Source organism: Benincasa hispida, chromosome 4, assembly GCF_009727055.1.
Source record: "Benincasa hispida cultivar B227 chromosome 4, ASM972705v1, whole genome shotgun sequence".
NCBI classification, from domain to species: Eukaryota; Viridiplantae; Streptophyta; class Magnoliopsida; order Cucurbitales; family Cucurbitaceae; genus Benincasa; species Benincasa hispida.
In genome coordinates, this window is record NC_052352.1 from 42,049,314 (window position 1) to 42,070,840 (window position 21,527).

A 21,527-nucleotide genomic window follows, 5' to 3' on the forward strand; every position below is an offset into this window, starting at 1 on the left:
CTTAGATGTGTTCTCTAAAGAGTTACCAGGCTTACCACCTGATAGGGAAGTTAAGTTTACTATTGAGTTAGTTCCAGGTACAACACCTATATCCTAGGCACCATATAGGATGGCGTCAGCAGAACTGAAGGAATTAAAAGTTCAGTTACATGAACTTGTGGATAAGGGGTACATTAGACACAGTGTGTCGCCTGAAGCGCCAGTCTTGTTTGTCAAGAAGAAAGACGACACCCTCAGATTATGTATAGACTATAGACAGTTGAATAAGGTGACCATTAAGAATAAGTACTCGTTGCCTCGTATAGATGATCTCTTCGATCAGTTAAAAGGAGCCACGGTGTTTTCTAAGATAGATTTGAGATCAGGTTATCACCAGTTGAAGGTGAAGAAAACAGATGTTCTGCTTTCAGGACTAGGTATGGACATTATGAGTTCCTTGTAATTCCGTTTGGTTTGACGAATGCTCTTGTGGTATTTATAGACTTGATGAATAGGATATTTCATCCTTACCTGGATCAGTTTGTGATAGTTTTCATAGATGACATACTAGTATATTCTAGTAGTGTAAAGAAGTACAAGGAACATCTAAGGTTAGTATTACAAATGTTAAAAGAAAAGAAGTTATATGCCAAGTTTAGTAAGTGTGATTTTTGGTTAAATCAAGTTGTATTTCTTGGGCATATAGTTTCGGCTAGCAGAGTTGGTGTAGATTCCCAAAAGACAGAAGCGATAGTTAACTGGGAACGACCCATGACTATAACAAAGGTATACAGTTTTCTGGGTTTAGTAGGTTACTACAAGAGATTAGTGGAGGGATTTTCTAAGATAGCTCTACCATTGACAAACTTGACCAGAAAAGATGCGAAGTTTGAGTGGTCGCCAGAGTGCGAGCATAGTTTTCAAGAGTTAAAATAGAGGTTAGTGTCAGCACCAGTGCTAACTTTACCTACACTAGGTAAAGAGTTTGAAGTTTATTGTGATGAATCTCGACAAGCATTAGGATGTGTACTGACAGGAAGGAAAGGTAGTGGCCTATGCTTCTCGTCAGTTAAGGAAGCATGAATGAACTACCCTACGCACGATTTAGATTAGCAGCAGTTGTGTTGGCTCTAAAGTTGTGAAGACATTACCTGTTTGGTGAACATTGTCATGTATTCACTGATCATAAGAGTCTAAAGTATATCTTTGATAAGAAAGAGCTAAACTTGAGACAGAGAAGATGGATCGAGTTGATCAAAGATTATGACTGTATAATTGATTACCACCCGGGTAAAGTGAATGTGGTGGGTGATGCTCTAAGTCGAAAGACCAGATCAACCATAGTTGTTATCTATACAGTAAGAGGTATGCTGATACATAAGTTGCATAGTGCTAAAGCAGTATTATCAGTTGACCAGGCAGGAGGTTTGATAGCTTCATTTCAAGTAGGTCCTACTCTCGTAGATGATATTCTACGTGAACAGTTAAAAGATTCTGATCTTCATAAGTTAGCTGAAGAAGTAGGTAAAGGTCTGAGGATGGATTACCAGTTAAGAGCAGATAGAGTGCTACTGAAAGAAGGTAGGGTATGTGTAACTAATACCTTAACACTTAAACAGGCTATTCTGAAAGAAGCACATAGTTCAGCTTATGCTATGCATCCAGGTTGTACGAAGATGTACAGAACATTAAAGAAGTCGTACTGGTGGCCTGATATGAAAAGAGGAATAGGAGAGTATGTTGACAGATGTTTAGTGTGTCATCAAGTTAAGCTTGAACGACGGAGGCCAGTAGGATTGGTTAATCCACTCCCAGTACCAAAGTGGAAATGGGAGCATGTTACGATGGATTTTCTATTTTTTTTACCTAGGACACCAGCGAGCTATGATGGTATATGAGTAATTGTTGATAGATTGACAATTAAGGTCCATTGTATTCCTACGAGATAATAGAAAGGGTTGGCCCAATGACTTACAGGTTGGAATTACCTCCAAAGTGATCTCATATCCATGATGTGTTTCATGTGGCAATGCTAAGAAAGTAGTGCCAGATCCTTCCCATGTGTTGCCTGAGCAACCGGTGCAGTTGAAAGAGAATTTGTCTTATAAAGAGGAACCAGGGAAATTCTTGATAGAAAAGAACAAGTCTTAAGGAATAAGACAATACCATTGGTAAAGGTACTATGGAAAAACCATAGCACTGAAGAAGCTACATGGGAAGCTGAAGAGCAAATGAGAAATAAGTATCCGCAGTTGTTTAATTGACGGACTTGTAGCGAAATTTCAAGGAAAAATTTTTCTTAAGTGGGAGGTAAATATGAACCCTAAGCCCTAATTTCTCTACTTATGTATGTTCCCTAATGAGACCAGTGTGATGAGTAGGTTGATGAGAGAATTAATGCATAATGGTAGAGAAAGGGGTGAAAAGTTATAAGAAAAGTTTGAACTTGAAAACTTGACTCTTGGGTAAAGCTTGAAAAATTGGCTAAGTATAACCCATGCGTTGGAGGCTAGAAAATTGACTAAGTGCTGTGCCATGCGTTGACCTTGCTCATTTGAGAGGTTATTTGGGCGTTGAAGGAAGCCAAAGTGTGGCCAAGAGAAAAGCTATGCATGGGAAAGTATGCGGCAACCAAAGTCTTGAGAGGTTAGCAAAGCATGCGACAACCTTAAGTGTGCGAAAGCAATGGGCACTGGGCGTTGGAGTTGTGTGCGTTGGACGATCGTATAGAAAATGAGCGATGCTATGCGATGAGGTAGGTGATCGTGTAGTAAATGCGGGGAGCTAAGCGATGCGGTAGGCGATCGTGCGGAAATGTGCGGCACTAGACGATGCGAAGGGTCATGCTAAACGATAGCGCTATGCGATGGAGAATAGTGTTAGCGATTGGGACGTTGGCCTGCACGATCACTATCAGCGCTAGACGATGATGCTAGGCGATGGCGCTAGATGATGGGCGTCAACGCTACACGATGGGCATCAGTGTGCTATGCGTTGGCGAGATCGTCGGGTGACAAGCATCATCGTGAGGTCACTAAAAGATGAGCTAAATGATGGGGTAGTGAGCTAAACGATTGGACTTGTATTGATCGACATTAATCACCGATTAAAAACACCATATGTCCTTAGCACTAGTTTTAACTCCATGAAAAATGAAGTGTCACGCTATTCTTTAATGAGAAGCGGTGGAAAGTAGTACAAAAAAGGGAGGTCGAACTTCAAATGATCAGTTTGATCAATTCCTCCTTGCAAATTTAGAGTTCTTGGTGTTGTTGGAAAGTTCTAAGAGTCTTTCAGACGTGACACTGCTGAAAGAAGTCCTCATCGATTAAGGCTAGAGAAGAAGAAAAAGGACCAGAGGTTCTGTTCTCGGGTGAATCCGGGCCAGTTTTAAATAATTGAGTCTTTAGGACAGACTATGAAGAGTCTAAAACTAAAAATTTGAGGTAAGATTACTGAGACAATTCTTAACAAGTTTGTAGAAGAAAATTTCTTGATATGAGCTCTAGAACTCGAGTTATTAATTTCGTAAGATGAATCTGAAATTTTATGAACAAGAAGGCAGTTGCTTGAGTTGAATAAGCTGACAACTCGAAGGAAATGCTTGGACAGACCAAGAGCTGAGTTTTTCCATGCATTTGACCTGCTGTGTAGGCCAAGGAGAGCTTGCAGTGGAGTCTTGGATGCATAAGCAGCATTGAGGACGACCATATGCAGCTGTAAGAACACTTAGAAAGAAAAGTATTGGTTGCATAAATGGTGTTGTGTTTGTGAAGAGTGGTTGGAAGCTTTGCATGAGCCAAATCTCAAAGAAATTCCTAAATGTCTAAACCTATAGTAAGGCGCGTTGTTGTGAAATTTTTCAAGATGAAGGCTAAATGCAAAGCTTACTTAAGGGTTAGTCTCAAAAGGGAGACTTATGCTAGTAGCTAATATATGCTTTTGTGTCCACAGGGTTGACACCAGTAATAGAAGCATATCGACCCTTGAGGAATAGTTCTAAAAGTTGTGAGTGACTAAATATTTACAATGTTTTAAAGAAACCATGTTCTAAAGAAAGATTATTCTCATGCTAGCCAGTTTTACAAAGTAATTTCCAAGCAAACCATGAGTTATGTTTTAAACGCATCCCATGTATGAAAGTTTATTGAAAAACTATTTATGTGTTTAAATACATAAAGCATGCGTTAGTATCTTTAAAAACATGTTTTCTATGCATTATGCTTTACATGCTTTAAAGAGAAAGTCATAGTATGACTAGTTTTACTTGAAACTCAATATCGAGGGACATTTGAGAAGGTATCCGAGCAGCTCGATAATGAGGGACAAGTTTTGAGAAAGTATCTGAGCAAAAGTACCTAAGGTATGACGGTACTTAGTTATGGCCACGTGTACATAGGTAGTTAAAGTCAGAGATTGAGCAAAAGGGTTCTCTCTTGACTAGCAGTTGACGTTGGGATTTAACCATAGCAGGGTTATTCTCAACTAAGGAACAATTAAATGTTTTATGATGAAAACAACTTTATATGCTTTATGCTTGGAAAATGTTTATATTGCAGTACAAGGTTACTGTAGAAATTTATATTTTAGTTTAATCTCTTCATTGAGACTTTTGCATGAGAATCAATTTTCTTTCTTAAGTCACTCATTGGGCTAGCAAGCTCACCCCATTTCCAAATGTTTTCCTTTCACCCAGGTAGCGGTCAAATCCTCAGGAGGTAGTTCTGCATTTGCTCTGCCACTCAAGGACAAAGTTGTTATAACCCATCTGTTAGGTGGTTACTGTAAATATTGTACACATGTTACGGTTGTTCATATAGGGACTAAGTTTTGGGTATTGGGACTTATGAAACTAGTAATGTAATCTCTCTAAGTATTTTGTGTGTAAACTTAATGTTTTAGCCATAGAGGAATCCGCTGTGTATGAGTTTGCACATTGGTATCAGAGTTATTTCCGCTAAAGTTATTAGGCAATAAGGGTCAGTAAAAGGGTTGATAACTACTGCAGTCATGTCCTTTCCTAGACTCAGAGAGTAGTCTGGGATGGGGTGTGATATGATAGTTCTGTCTTGCACATTGTCTTCCAATTCGGGAACATGTTCATACCGTTCTATAAGATTTGAAAATGGCGGGTCACATTTACAGAATTACTAAGTGTTAGTAAGTTCTTGACTGAAAAACGGTAGCTAAATGACTGTTAAAATATGAGATATACTGGAGACAGTATTTAGTCAAAATGTCTTGCTTTAGTGAAGGAATATTTGACTGCCTCAGGTAGCACTTATTCTAACTCACTATAGTATCGTTGTAAATAAATAAAGATCTATGGGTACTTTATTAGTTTTTTTTGCTAAAAATTGGATTTAAATGCACTTTATTAATATAATTTGTTAAAAATTTTTAGCATGTCAAACTCAATAATACAATTTCTAGTTTTTGACAAATTTAACGGAGAGGGTTATTCCAATTGGAGTTCAAATTTAAACACAATATTAGTAGTTGATGATCTGAGGTTTTTGTGAACGGAGGAATGTCCTCCTATTCCCAGTTCGACGACAAATCGAAGCGTTCGAGATGCTTATGATAGGTGGGTAAGGGCGAATGAAAAGGTAAAGGCCTATATCTTGGCGAGCATATTCGATGTGCTCAACAAGAAACATGAACCCATGCCCACAACCCGTGAAATTATGTCGTCATTACAGGATATGTTTAGGCAACCATCATCTTCTGTTCGACACGAGGCTATAAAGTATGTTTATAACTCACAAATTAAAGATGGAACCAATATCAGGGAACATGTTCTAGATATGATGGTTCATTTTAATGTCGCTGAAGCTCACGGGGCTACCATAGGCAAAACTAGTCAAGTTAGTATGATATTAGAGTCTCTTCCGAAGAGCTACCTAACCTTTCTTACGAATGCCATAATGAATAAAATAGGTTACAATTTGAATACTTTATTAAATGAACTACAAACTTATTAGTCAATGATGAAATTGAAAGAAAGTGAAGCAAATGTTGTTTCACGACAAAAGAAATTTCTGAAGGGTTCTTTGTCAGAAACGAAACCTGCTGACAAAAAGAAGTTTGTCCCTTCTTCATCTAAAGACAAAAGTGTACATATGAAGAAAAAGGGAAAAACGAATAAACAATCCACTGCAAAGAAAAACAAGGCTTCCAAAGGAAAATGTTTCCATTGTGGAGAAGACGGACACTAGAAACAGAACTGCCCGAAGTATTTAGCTGAGAAGAAAGAGGAAAAGGAAAATAAAGATAAATAAGATTTACTTGTAATTGAAACATGTTTAGTGGAAAATTCTCACTCGACCTAGATATTAGATTCAGGAGTCGCTAACCATCTTTGCACTTTTCTATAGGAAAGTAGTTCTTGGAAACAACTCTCAGAGTATGAATGACTTTCAAGGTGGGAACATGGGAAGTCATTTCAGCAGAAACAGTGAGAGATGTCAAGTTTTTTTTTTTTTTTTGAGATTCTTTGTTCTTGTTCAAGAAATGTATATTATGTACCAAAGATGAAAAAGAAAACTTATCTCCCATGTTCTGCTACTTGAAAATATGTCATAAAGTATCTTTTGAGTAATATAAAGTGTTCATTTTTTCAAGAGGTTTCATATTTATTCTGCTAGACTTGAAAATAACTTGCATGTGTTAAAACCAACAGAAGCAAAGCCATTTTAAATATAGAGATGTTTAAAATGGCAGAAACTCAAAACAAAAAATGGAAAAGTTCTCCTAACGCCTATCTTTGGCATCTCAGACTTGGTCACATAAATCTCAACGGGATTGAGAGATTAGTTAAAAGCGGTCATCTAAATCAGTTAGAAGACAATTTTTTACCTCCTTGTGAGTCATGTCTTAAGGAAAAAATGACTAAAAAATATTTTACTGGAAAAGGTCTTTGTGCCAAAGAACCTCTTGAACTTATACATTCAGACCATTGTGGTCTAATGAATGTAAGAGCACGAGATGAATATGAATATTTTGTCAATTTTGTTGATGACTATTCTAGATATGACTATATTTACTTAATAAGTCACAAGTCTGAAACCCTTGAACATTTCAGGGATTTCAAGACTGAAATAGAAAACTTATTAGGTAAAAGAATTAAAACACTTTGATCAGATCGAGGTGGTGAGTATATGGATTTACAATTCCAGAACAATTTGGTAGATCATGGAATTCAATTCCAACTCACAGCACCTAAAACACCACAACAAAACAGTGTTGCAAAAAGGAGAAACCGAACCTTGTTAGACCTGGTTCGATCAATGATGAGTTTTGCTCAATTACCTCAATCCTTTTAGGGGTATGCAGTATACTATGAACATGGTTCCCTAAAAAAGTGTTTCTGAAACATCGTATGAGTTATGGAAAGGGCGTAAAGGTAGTTTACATTACTTTCAGGTCCGGAGATGTCCGACACACGTATTGGTACAAAAACCTAAGAAATTGGAATCACATTCAAAATTATGCCTCTTTGTTGGATACCCAAAAGAAAAAAAAGGAGGATTGTTGGATCCCCAAGAAGATAAAGTATTTGTTTCGACAAATGCTACATTCTTGGAAAAAGGCCATATTAGAAGTCATCAACCTCGCAATAAACTAATATTGAAAGAAATGACCAAAGATACTACAGATAAATCAACCAAAGATACTACAGATAAATCAACAAAAGGTCATTTAATCATTTTTCCTTCAAGGGATGGCTCACACACAAGTAAAGAATTTTCTTCTAACTTGTTTAGAAGTCCATTCTTCATCTACCTCTGAATCCTATTGAGATTGATGTGTCCTAATCTCAGGTGCAAAAGTTGGAAATTTTCTTTAGAAGAAATTCTAAGTCTTTTATTTTGAGTTACTGCAGTTTTAAACATTTCAGTATTATGGAGAGCTTTAGTTGCTAACGTTCTTAGCACATAAAGATTGTTTTCCATTTCAGCAGAACAAATATTGACACTATTATTTGAAATAAATACTTTATTTACAGAGAAATATATACAATAACTTTGTTCTAATAAACACTTTATAGAAATTAAGTTCATCTTCAAACCAAGTGAAGGATCCCAATGAATGGTCCTTGAGCGGAAGCGATGAATTGTCCCAATCTTCCCAATTTTTACAGAATTACAATTTTACAGAGGAAGAAAGAATTATGCATTTACATATAAAAATATAGCATGCTAATTACAACAAAAAACAAATAGGGTTTAGAAAACCCTTACCTTTGAAGACTATCTTCAAACAAAATCCCAAAATCAGAAAGGGCACGACCATAAGATTATCTCGGTATTCTCTGGTGAGAATCTAGGAGTTGTGGACTCTGGTGATTTTGGATTGAGAGGGAAGAGAATTGATAGAAATGAGAGGATGGTGATGAATTCTGAGATTTTTTTCTCTGAGAGCAGCTCTCTGTGTGTTTTTCTATTTTTACATAGGGGAAAGAAGAACCACTGATCCCATTCACACGATCAGGAGAGAAAGAGGAGGAAGGGAGTTGCAACTCCCTCCCATTAATAATTTAAAAAAATAATAAATTAAATTAATTAATTAATAATTTAATATATATTAATATGATAACTACCTTATCATATGATATATATTAAACTATATGTTATATCAAATATAACATATAACCTATAGTATTGTATCATATACATATAACCTATAGTTTCCTTTATCTCACCAATGACATTTAATATAAATCACATTTATATTAAATTTATCAATATGAATCCAATTCATATAATTAACATTTGAATCACATTCAAATATTTATTTCCTCTCATAAATAGTTAATATTATAATGTATCAAATACATTATAATAATTATATCACATATAATTAAAATTTAATTAATTATATCATATATAATAAATTCCCTCAATTAATTTGAACAATTCAAATTAATCCAAAAACTGATTCTCATTTATTCCCATTGAGCTACTGAAGGGACCTCATGGACTTGTAGCTTGAAGCTCCAAGGTATGTGAATAATTAATTAAATTATTCACCATTGGTTAACTGTCGGGCATTTCACTAAAGACCGACAACTGCACTCTTCGCACTATAGATGTATTTTTGTGTCCATTGGATATAACCAATCAACAGTATGATGACCCTTCACAAATTGCTCGTAAATACAGCTAGGCCAAAATTACCATTTTGCCCTTGTAGTTACATCTAACTCTTTAAGTACCACTGATCCCTCTAAGAAACAATAAATCATAGCCTAACTACGACTAAACCCCTCTCGGGCCAGGAGAGGGTGTGGCACCACATTGTTTAAGCCCCGAAATCAACCCTTAAGAGTGCAATTTATCTATTTACTTCGACATCGGGGAAGGAGTGAATTCCTTCTTGTGTAGTTGTGTTCTCAGCTCCCTAATCAGACGAATCCTCAAAATGGTAGGCATGTTGAGTCGGTGATCTGGCCACTCTCACCCATACAAATCAAAGAACCGTCCTTATGGACAGGAGTTCACAACTCACCCAGGATTCAGGTCATGTTATCTATGGTTATCTTGACGAAATGTAAGTCTCTATTATGAACGACGTAATGAAACTAAACAATTCGTGGTACGGTCTTATACAAGCTCCTTTGTATAGAATATCCTTGCTCACCTATCTCTACATGAATGTTCAGGATTAGATCATTTGTAGTACTTTACAACAATTGTAACATCTACAAAGTAGGCCATACTCATAATGTCAAAAAAAAATAAGGTATCCTGCCTTATCCATCTACTATAGACCATTTAGGTTATCACTTAAACATGATCCACCCGTATGTCTCTACGTACATGTTAAGCTACAAGATAACCATGGATGTTAGTTTATTGGTTTTGGTTTAATGCAACTAATTTTGAAATAAAACATCACATATTTTATTACATAAATAAAATGTTTGTACATTACAATTTCAAACTATGGGACCCTACGAGATTTAGGGCATCAACCCCAAAACAAGAAACTATATATACATTTTTTTAGTAAAATATGTTTATTCTGTCCAGTCAGCTAGAAACCTCTCAATGCCACATCTGAGATGACGTGCCCAGTTCCAACCCACATCGTCATCTCCTCAGCTTTCAGTTGATGCCAGGAACTAATTTTCGGGGGGCCCGAATCAATTATCTAGACCAATCATCATTCTCCACAAAATAGGTTTTCAAAACAAGTAAATCATATTTACCTTGCTCGGCCTTCTTCTTTTTCGTCAAGTATTTGGGATAGTTCCTCTTCCAATGTCCCTCCTAGTTACAATGGAAATAGATTCCCTTTGCAACCTTGGCTTTCTTGCCTTTTGGAAAACAACTGATGTGTTAGCTTTCCTTTTTCTACCTTTCTTCTTCTTCTACTTTTTGGTGACAGAAGAAGAAGACACAAACTTTGTCCCAGAGGTCAAACCTTTGTGGAACTTCTTAGAGGATGAAGCAACATTTGCTTCACCCTTCTGTTCTTTGGTTTTCATCAAGCGCCGAAAGGTCTGTAACGTGTTGAGCAAGGTGGTCAGGTTGTAATCAATCCTGTTCATAACAATATTGCTACAGAATTGAAGGAAACTTTCAGGTAAAGATTCCATAATGAAGCTAACTTGGCTGGATTCATCGATGACAGACTCATTCATCTCCACCACGTTGAAGTGGACCATCATGTTGAGAACATATTCTTGAACAGATGCCCTTTCTTGCATATGGGCATTGAAGATGTGTTTGAGAGCGTCATGCCTGAGCTGTGCGGACGGTTGTCTGAACATTCCCCTCAGGGACTCTATAATCTCATGAGTCATGAGTAATGGCTCATGCTTCTTGGCCAAGACTTCGAAAAGGCTTGCCAAGATGTACGTTCGAACCTTCTCGTTTGTCCGTGTCCATCGCTCGTATGCTTCTCGAACATTTTGAGCAGCATTTAGAGTTGGAATGGGAGGACATTCCTTCATTAGGACAAAACGGAGGTCATCGATGATTAGGATTATGTTGATCGTATTTTTCTAAGAAGTGTAATTTTTGACCGTTAATTTATCAGTGACGAGGAAATTAAGCATTGCGGAAGTCATATTGTAATAAGTTTGCTAAAACCATACAAATTATTTATATTAGTATATTTGCAGTAAACCACTTAAGACAAACCAATCAATTTGAGCAAAATAGTCTTATGTACTCTAAATAACATCTTTTTTGCAATGATGTTTCAGTGAGCTAGGACAAAAACCACCATAGGGTGATTAGGTGCCTCTTCATTGGAATGAGATAATCTCAACCAATAGACAGAACGACTCCTTATTACTATAACTATTAGCCACCATTGTTCGGTCCAGAAATTGTTAAACTCAATTAACATTTCTTGTAAGTATAACCCCTCATTTTAGATTCTAAAGTCCACCCCAATGAACCAACCGTAGGGAAAAATTGATTGGGACATGAAGTTAAAATAATCCTATCCATTTCTAGAGTTTGAATAAAGCATCAAGCAACAATGCCATCTTTAGGGGGACACCCTTCTGGTAATGCATGAGAGGCTGTCTTCCTTCCACCTTTCTCTATCGCCCTTCTTTTAACGACTCATCTCGAATCGTCGAATGTTTAGCGAATCGATCATAATTGGTCTGACCGCTCAAGGCTTATCTCTCGATTCCCCTTTCTGGTCTCCGGTCATTGGTAGAAAGCCTTTCACGAGGCTGTGCATGAAACTTTACTTCAAACTAATGAGAGAGATCGAGGGATGTATTATCACACCTCTTGCTCCCACTTACTATAAACACTATGTCCATTCACCTTAATATTGATCTATACAAACGCCATCTGTAGTAGACACTCAAGGTGCCTCGAGGTTGCATATAGATCTCACGGTGTGAACTTTTAGAGAGAAATGTGAAGAGAAAAAATGAAGTTTCATATACCCCATTTTCCTCCCACTGAGTATTTTACCTAGGGTTAATTAACTTAGGAAAATTTGGCTACTGATTTTAACTAAGTAAATGTTTAATTTGCCCAAAAACAACACTTACCTTTGGATAGTTAAACAATTTTGATTAAGGTCTATTAAACACTTTAACAAACTTTAATAAAATATTGCATGCTTGTAACAAATCTATCTAATTCACATTTTCAGGTAAGTTCCCAAGTAGGGGTATTATGTTTTCGTCAATTTTAATACCCCAGCCTAGACAGAACTAGCCTTAGACAAAAGCTCCCTTATAGATATATTTTTTACAATGTTAATCTTTTAATTAAGAACCAATTTAATCCTATTAAACTGATTAAAAGATTAAACCTATAATTCTAATCTCATTAGAAAAGTGATCTTAGGTCTATATGAATCATGTTTTAAAAAAAATTTAAAAGATGATTTTAACCTAAGATTTGCATGCAATTTTGAATGACCAATTTTAATTTATACTTTCATTTAGTTATAACCATTATAAACAAATTATACAAATTAAAACATACAATTTTGACATACTTTAGTAAATTATAACATTTAGAAATTATCTAAGGTAGTGTCATGCTTCATGCAATTTCATTTCATTACTAACATATATAACATTAATATAATTAGGTAATGATACATACTATAACATACATCCATACATACATTGAACTACATATTATAACAATTATAATATAAATGATGCATACATAAATTATAATATTTATATTATATGATGCATGAGCATGCTATAAAATTAAATCATGCATCTAAAATTATAACATTTATAATATGATGCATGAAATTAAATGCATAACTTATGGTGGGATTTTATACTATGACATACATTATGGCATATAATAATAAAATTAAATCATACATCACATGCAAAATTAAAAGCAATTACTGAACGGGGATTGGACACCTATTATTTAAAAAAACTAACTATTACAAGATAAATATGTTGGGTTTTGTGCCTTAAAACTCGTAGATAGTGAATGTAATTAAATGTACGACATTAATAAATAGATATTAATGTTTTTCTCAATAAGTGTTATTGATATTTTGTTTAATTTTGTCCAATAAACTAACATCCTAGGTTGTCTTATGAGTCTTGAAGTGTATGTAGAGACATATAAGGATCAATGTTCAAGATACAACTTAAAGGGTCTATAGTATAAGGGTAAGGTTGGGTACCTTATCCTGGTAACACTATGGATACGACCCACTTTATATTTGATACAAACGCAGTGATCCAATGTGTTCGTGTAGGAGACACGTGAGTTGGGGTATCCTGGACGATGAGTGTGCATAAGACCCGATTGTGAAATAGTAACCACTAGATGTAACTCCATTGACTAGTTAGGTTTCTATTTCAATAAGATGACCTAGGCAACTTAGTCTTACTTCTAAGTATATTATAAACTCCTGTTCATGAGAGATTGTCCTTTAATTTGTATGGATGAGAGTGGCCAGTTCGCCGACTCAATATGCTTACCATATAAGACCTAGTGGGTAGCTGAGAACATAATTATACAATATGGATTTCACTCCTTCCCGACTACAGGCTAATTCGATGAGTGTTCTCTTAAGTGGTTTCTCTGAGACTTGAATAAAAGGTCTTACCCTCTCACTGGCCCGAACAAGGAGTTTCTATTTAATGGTTGGACCATAAACAGGTTGTTCATTAGAGGAGCACTAGTACTTAAGGATGTAGAGGTAATCTAGGGGTAAAACGGTAATTTGACTCAGCTGGTGTTACGAACACTCATGAAGGACTAACTTCCTGTTATTGGTCTATATCCGTGGATACAAAAACATATCTATAGTGAGAAGAATGCAGCTGTGTGTCTTTAGTGGGGTGTACCCACAGTTAACGAATATTGATTAATTTGGTTAATGAGTTTAGCCAATTGATCTCACATCGTTGGAGTTTCTGATCTGCAGGTCCATTAGGTCCCATTCCTAGCTTCTAAAGGGTATTGAGATAATTTGTCATTAAATTGAATTTGAAATGTTCAAATTCAGAGTTGGGAATTTTTTAATGTATGTTGATACATTTTAATATAAATTTTATTTTTAGACTTTATTACTAATTTTGGATATGATTCAAAGTAAATAAATGAGAGAACGAAATATTTGGAAGGAGTTCAGATATTAATTTAATATGAATAAGATTCATATTGAAAACTATAGGTTAAAATATAGTGTGCATTGGATGCACATTAAAACTATAGGTTAAATGAGAGAAAGATATTTGAATATGATTCAAGTGAGAAATTTAAATTAAATATGTGATATTTAAATGGATGATTAATTAATTGAAGAATTAATTAATTATTTAATTTAATTGAATTTTGAATTTAATTAATTTAATTAAATCAAAACTATAGGTTAAAATTAATACACATTAGACACACATTAAAACTATAGGTTATATGAGAGGGAATCATTTAAATATGATTTAAATGGTTGTTATTTTTATTTATTTAATTAAATTAAATTAAATAGTTTAATTTTAATTTAATTAAATAAATAGTTTTAATTTAATTTAATTAAATAAAATGTAACTCCCACGTAGGGGAGCTAGAGTTACTAGAGACGTGGGATGGATCACACATCTCCTCACTTTCACCCTCTCTCCCATTCTCTCTGTATCAAACAAAATAAAAAAATGCTGAGAAGATCAACTGATCGATAATCAAAAACTCTTCGCGTTTTTTGTCTTCTTTCTCCCTCCCCCCCCCCCCCCCCAAAAAAAAAAGATCCCACAATTCCCGTCTCCTCAATTTCCTAGGGAAGACTCCAAGTGGTGGTGTCCAATCCCAATTCCCAATAGAGAAATTCTACTATCAAAAGGTTTGCAAGGTAAGATTTCTTCCCTGTATAATTACGTTTTTGAATTGCATGGTTAATCTTTTTTCTATTTTATTCCAATGTAAAATTGTTCTATTTTAAATGCCAATTTTAAATATGTTTGGGATCTGTGTTTTGACTTTTGACTTAGGATTTTCATCCTTTCAATTAGTATCCGAGCCAAATCATATTATCAATTTGGCCATTTAATTTTTTTTCATTGGTTTGGTATTTACTGCATTATATGAATATTATAGTTTGCAATTGAATGTTTTCTACAATATTTGACCTTAGATTTACAATTTTGATATGATCAATGTAAAGGCCCTTGTGTTTTTTAGTATTATTGTTGTAAATCGTTCTTCTGTAAGTCCGGGTTTAGAATTAGGGTTCATGTCAACATTCTGCTTCCCTGCACAATTCTGCAGAGAATTCAAAGCGGGTCTGGTTCGACTGCGGTTCAGTTGGTGGACCGATTCGATTGGCTTGGCTTGGTTTGTAGGTTGGTGATCCATTTCAGGCTGGTTCAGGTTGGTCTGGTCTGGTTCTAGAGCGATAGAAGAAATTGTAGGATAAAATTAGCTAAATTAGTGTAATTTATTGTTTTATTTTATCCTAGGGGCAAAAAAATTGGAGGTTCATTTGCTATTTAAATGCTTTGTGGATGTCATTTAAATAAATCTCACCTTAGGTTAAGCATGTTCATGCATTTTTTATATATTATAAGTGTTATAATGTAAGGTATGAAATGCATGATTTATAATTTCAAGATTTATTTAATGTATATGATATGTTAAATATATAAAATTACAGAAGTATGTTGCATGACATTAATTAGAAAATATAGTTAGTTATATTTATTAATGTATATGAATATGCTTGGTTGATTTTCATAATTTTATATAAGTGTAATATTTAATTGGAAATCAATATGCATTAAGCATGACACATCCATAGCTTAATCTAATGGTTATATTAAAGTCATGAAATGCATGTAATATGATTTTTTTTTTTTTAAATTAGAATATGATTGTTAATTAATTAAAACCATAGTGAGCGTGTTATAGGACTAATCATTAAAATTTGTAATAGTTATAAAAATTAATGATTAACAACCATTAACCTATAATAAAGAGTTACATGCAAACATAGGATCTTAGGAAAAAAATATTTTTTTAAAATTTTAAATTGTTTAAAATTAATGAAACCTAAGATCTCATTTCTAATTAGATTAGAATAATTACTTAGTTTCTTTTAAAATAGACTAACTAGGACAAAAAAGATTAAGGTTATAAGGGAACTCAACCGATACAGTTCTGTCTAGACTTGCATTTAAGTTGATGGTTTACGTAACACCTCCTGACTGGGAACTGGATCGGAACCTGAGTTGAATTAACCGAGGTCCTATCAGCATGCAATGTCACTAGGTAAATTAAATGGTTTAATAAACTTAGAACTTTAGGATAAAGACCTTATTATAAGAGTTATAATAGACATAGACTTAGATAGATTCATTAGTCGGAATTTAACTAAGTGTAACAAAATCCTAAGATAATTAGAACATTTTAGTGGGAGAAAAATGGTATATATGTTACATCATTTTTAAGCTCTCACGTCCCTAAGAGTTCACACGATGAGATCCATGCTCGGCTTCATGTCGCCCTGGGCACGGCCTCCCTTCGAAAAGTTTTTGCATGGGTCAATATCAAAGTGAATAGGGGAAATGTTCATAGTAAGTGGGAGAAAGACACGTGTCAACGTATCTTACGGTCTCCTTCATTAGGTTACATTGTGAGATTCTTATGAGTCGCTTGTGTGTCGTCCTAAAGTGACCATCCCTTCGGAAGGCGTGATCATAGGTTTCGAAACAACGCGAACTCCATAAATGGATAAGATTTCTTAGGTTAATTTTAAACAATTGTCTTTCCTAACGGTAGCTTGTTGAAGCATACCTTTGAAATTCGAAAATGAAAGGGTTGCACTTATAGGATGAATTAAATGAGTTAATAAATCCTTGACCAAACTAACGGTAGCTAAGAACTATATGAATAAGAGTTATTTTGGAATTAGTAATTAGCTGAGATAGTCTCAATTCAGGGGAGGGATAGTTGATCACCCTTCGGTAGCTATTGTTCTAAACCTCTGAAGTATCGTTGCAAAAACCGAACCGATAGTTTATTTAGGGTTCTATGATTGCTTGTTTTCTCTAAACTGATTAGATGTTTTGTGCAATGGGTTAAGACAAAGATAACTAAAATGGTCATTTGTTTGTTTGTTTTTCATCATGTCTTCCTCAATTATCGCTTTACTTAAAAATGAGAAATTAACCGATGAAAATTATGTGACGTGGAAATCGAACTTGAATACGATTCTTATTATCGATGATCTGTGGTTTATCTTAACTGAGGAGTGTCCTCAGGTCCTCACTCAAAATGCACCTCTAAATGTTAGGGAGGCATATGACCGTTGGACAGAGGCCAATGAAAAGGCCCGAGTCTATATCTTGGCGAGTCTATCTGATGTACTCAACAAGAAGTATGAGGCCATGGTCACTGCTCGTGAAATCATGGAGTCCCTCCAGGGTATGTTTGGGCAACCATCCATTCAGATCTGGCACGAGGTCCCCAGATACGTTTATAATGCACGTATGAAGGAAGGGCAATCAGTTAGAGAACATGTTCTCGACCTCTTGGTCGACTTCAAAGTGGGTCAAATGAACGAGGCGGTCATTGACAAGCAAAGTCAAGTGTTTTTATTCTGGAATCTCTTCCGAAGAGCTTTCTTCAATTTCGTATCAATGCGGTTATAAATAAAATCCAGTACACCATAACGACTCTCCTGAATGAGTTGCAGACCTACCAGTCTCTTATGAAAGGTAAGGGACCGGTAGAAGGAGAGGCAAATGTTGCCCATTCTAGAAAGTTTCGTAAGGGTTCATCCTCAGGAACTAAGTTTGTATCCTTAGTTTCTGGCCTTAAAAAGGTCCAGAGGAAGAAAGGAGGAAAAGGGAAGGCTCCCTCTATTGGGAAGAGTAAGGGAAAGGCCAAGGCGGCCTTAAAATTTGATATTAAATCAATTAGAATTAATTGAATTATTTAAATAATTATTTATTAATTTTATTAGAAAATTAAAATGGCTGAGACTCAAAACAAGAAACAGAAAATTTCTCCTAATGCCTATCTTTGGCACCTCAGACTTGGTCACATTAATCTCAACAGGATTGAGTGATTAGTAAAAAACGGTCATCTAAATCAGTTAGAAGATAGTTCTTTACCTTCATGTGAATCATGTCTTGAGGGAAAAATGACAAAAAGATCTATTTCTGACAAAGGTCTTCATACTAAAGAGCCTCTCGAACTTATACATTCAGACCTATGTGGTTCGATGAATATAAGAGCACGAGGAGGCTATCAGTATTTTGTCAGTTTGATTGATGATTACTCTAGATATGACTACATTTACTTAATTAGTCATAAGTCTGAAACTCTTGAAAAGTTCAAAGAATTTAAGACTGAGACAGAAAATTTGTTTAAGTAAAAGAATTAAAACATTTCGATCTGATCGAGGTGTGAGTATATGGATTTACAATTCTAGAACTATCTTGTAGATCATGGAATTCAATCCCAGCTCACAGCACCTGGAACACCGCAACAAAATGGTGTTGCCGAGAGGAGAAATCGAACCTTGTTAGACATGGTCCGATCGATGATGAGTTATGCTCAGTTACCTCAATTATTTTTGGGGTATGCAGTACAGACTGTCGTATTTATTCTAAATGTTGTTCCTTCAAAAAGTGTTTCAAAAACACTGTATGAATTATGGAAAGGACGTAAAACTAGTTTACGTCATTTTCGTATCTGGGGTTGTCCAACACATGTGTTTGTATAAAATCCTAGGAAATTGGAAACACGTTCGAAATTATGCCTTTTTTGTAGGATACCCCAAAGAAACGAAAGGAGGATTGTTTTATGATCCCTAAGAAGATAAAGTATTTGTATCGACAAACGCTATATTCTTGGAAGAAGATCATATAAAAAATCATCTACCTCGCAGTAAACTAATATTGCAAGAAATGACCAAAGATACTACTGAAATATCAACAAGAGGTGTTGATCAAGCTGGTCCATCAACAACTATTATTGTCCCGTCACGTCCATCCCAAGAGTTGAGGATGCCTCGACGTAGTAGGAGGGTTATTCAACAACCTGAATGCTATATGGGTTTAATAGAAACTCAAAACATCATACAAGATGATGATTTAGAGGATCCATTAACCTTTAAAAAGGCAATGGAAGATGTTGACAGGGAACAGTGGATAAAAACCATGGACGTTGAAATGGAGTCTATTTATTCAAATATGTCTGGGAACTTGACATGGGGTTACACCTATAGGTTGAAAATGGATTTACAAGAGGAAACGAGACCAAAATGGCAAGGTGCAAACCTATAAAACCAGACTCATGGTAAAAGGTTTTACTCAAAGAGAAGAGATTGATTATGAAGAAACTTTTTCTCCTGTTGCCATGATAAAGTCAATTATAATACTTCTTTCCATTGCCACATATTATGACTATGAAATATGGCAAATGGATGTCAAGATAGCTTTTCTAAACGGCTATCTTAATGAAAGTATTTTTATGTCTCAACCAGAAGGGTTCATCAAAAAAGGATAGGAATAGAAAGTCTGTAAGCTTAAACGGTCCATTTATGGATTAAAACAAGCTTCACGATCCTGGAATATTAGGTTTGATACTGCGATCAAATCTTATAACTTTGAACAGAATGTTGACAAACCTTGTGTATACAAGAAGATAGCCAACAAGACTGTAGCATTCTTAGTTCTTTATGTTGATGATATCTTGCTCATTGGGAATGAGACAAGCTTCCTTACTGATGTAAAGAGATGGTTAGCAACACAACTCCAAATGAAATATTTGGGTGATGCTCAATACGTTCTAGGAATAAAGATATTTCGAAATCGAAAGAATAGAACTCTAGCACTATCTCAAGCATCTTATATTGACAAGATATTATCAAAATATAATATGCAAAATTCCAAAAGAGGTATGTTACCTTTTAAACATGGAATTCATTTGTCAAAGGAACAGTGTCCTAAGATACCTCAAGATGTTGAGGAAATGACAAGAATTCCATATGCATCTGCAGTTGGGAGTTTGATATACACAATGTTATGTACACGTCCTGACATATGCTTTGTAATTGGAATCGTCAGCAGGTTCCAATCCAATCCAGGACACAGTCATTGGACTGCTGTAAAAACCATCCTCAAGTATCTAAGGAGAATGAGGGACTATATGCTTGTGTATAGACCTAAGGATTTGATCCTCACAGGATACACTGATTCTGATTTCTATACTGATGTAGATTCAAGGAAATCTACTTCAGGATCATTTTTCACTCTCAATGAAGGAGCTATAGGTTGAAGAAACATTAAGCAAAGTTGTATCGCTAACTCCACAATGGAAGCAGAATATGTGACCGCATGTGAAGCTGCTAAAAAAGCAGTATGGCTGATTTGGAAGTAGTTCCAGATATGCACCTACCTATCACACTATATTGTGACAATAGTGGTGCTGTTGCCAACTCAAAATAACCAAGGAGTCACAAATGTGGAAAACATATTGAGAGAAAGTACCATCTCATCAGAGATATAGTACACCGAGGAGATGTGATCGTCACAAAGATAGCCTCTGAAGACAACCTTAATGATCCATTTATAAAGGCCCTCTCGGCTAAAGTGTTTAAGGGCCACCTGGTTGGACTAGGACTTCGAGTGATGTAATCTAGTGCAAGTGGGAGAATATCTATGGTATCAGAGATGCTCTAGTTTATTGTATTTTCCCTTTATGTTTCTCCACATTGTATTGTATATATTTGTTCTCACTGGAGTTTTAATCCAAGTGGGAGATTGTTGGGAATGTCCTAGAACTCGCAGTTCGTGTTAAATATTCTATTTATCAATAAAATATTATTGGGTAATTTATTCAATAAAGTTGTTGATTTTGCATTCTATTATGAAAATCCAATAAACATATTCATGGCTATAGTGTGAATATTTTAACTTTATGTGGTGACATAAACAAGATCAAATTAATAGTATATAGTCTAAATGGTCTAATAAGTATATGGATGAAAATTGAGTATCTCATCCTGGTAACACTATTGGATGCGACCCATTTTGTAGGTAATACAAATGATGTGATCCACAGATCATTCATGTAGAGACATGTGAGTGGAGTTAACCTATGCAATGAGTTTGCATATAGACTGGACCACAAAATAGTCATTTTTCTTTATAACGACCGTTTAATGTTAAAATTGTCTATTTCATTTTAAGTAACCTAGGATAACTTGATCTTAATCCTGAGCTAGCTATGAACTTCTGTTTCTTGAGGATTATCCTTTGATCTGCATGGGTGAGAGTAGTCCAATAACCTGCTCAATAAACCTTCTATTTTGTTTATAAGACCGAATGAATAGCTGGGGACATAGCCCTACAAGATGGAATTCACTCCTACCCAATTTTAGGTTAGAAGATAGGTTGCTCTCTTAAGTACTGATTTAAGGTCTTGAACAATCGAGGCCCCGTCTTCTCATGATAGAGAAAGAACTTGATTCATGAGTATTATGAATCAAATTATTCATTAGAGGGTCAGTGGGAACTTAAGGATCGAGATGTATTCACAGGGTTAAAACGGTGATCTTGACCCAACTATGATTAT

The 21,527-nt window shown here is 35.2% G+C and overlaps 1 protein-coding gene across 1 annotated transcript; it reads left to right on the forward strand.

The window, feature by feature from the left end:
* Positions 1 to 109: 109 nt before the first annotated feature.
* LOC120076205 lies at positions 110 to 20,228 on the forward strand. The gene is made up of 5 exons (XM_039029971.1): positions 110 to 242; positions 306 to 416; positions 686 to 765; positions 1,170 to 1,644; positions 20,137 to 20,228. The coding sequence occupies exons 1-5, from the start codon at positions 110 to 112 to the stop codon at positions 20,226 to 20,228; spliced, it is 891 nt and encodes a 296-aa protein (XP_038885899.1).
* Positions 20,229 to 21,527: the final 1,299 nt, after the last annotated feature.

Coding starts and splice junctions, on each gene's coding strand:
- LOC120076205 (XM_039029971.1), top strand. CDS start 110: ATGGCGTCAGCAGAACTGAAGGAATTAAAAGTTCAGTTACATGAACTT. Junction 243..305: donor AGACGACACCCTCAGATTAT/GTATAGACTATA, acceptor TGCCTCGTATAG/ATGATCTCTTCGATCAGTTA. Junction 766..1,169: donor GACCCATGACTATAACAAAG/GTATACAGTTTT, acceptor ACTGATCATAAG/AGTCTAAAGTATATCTTTGA.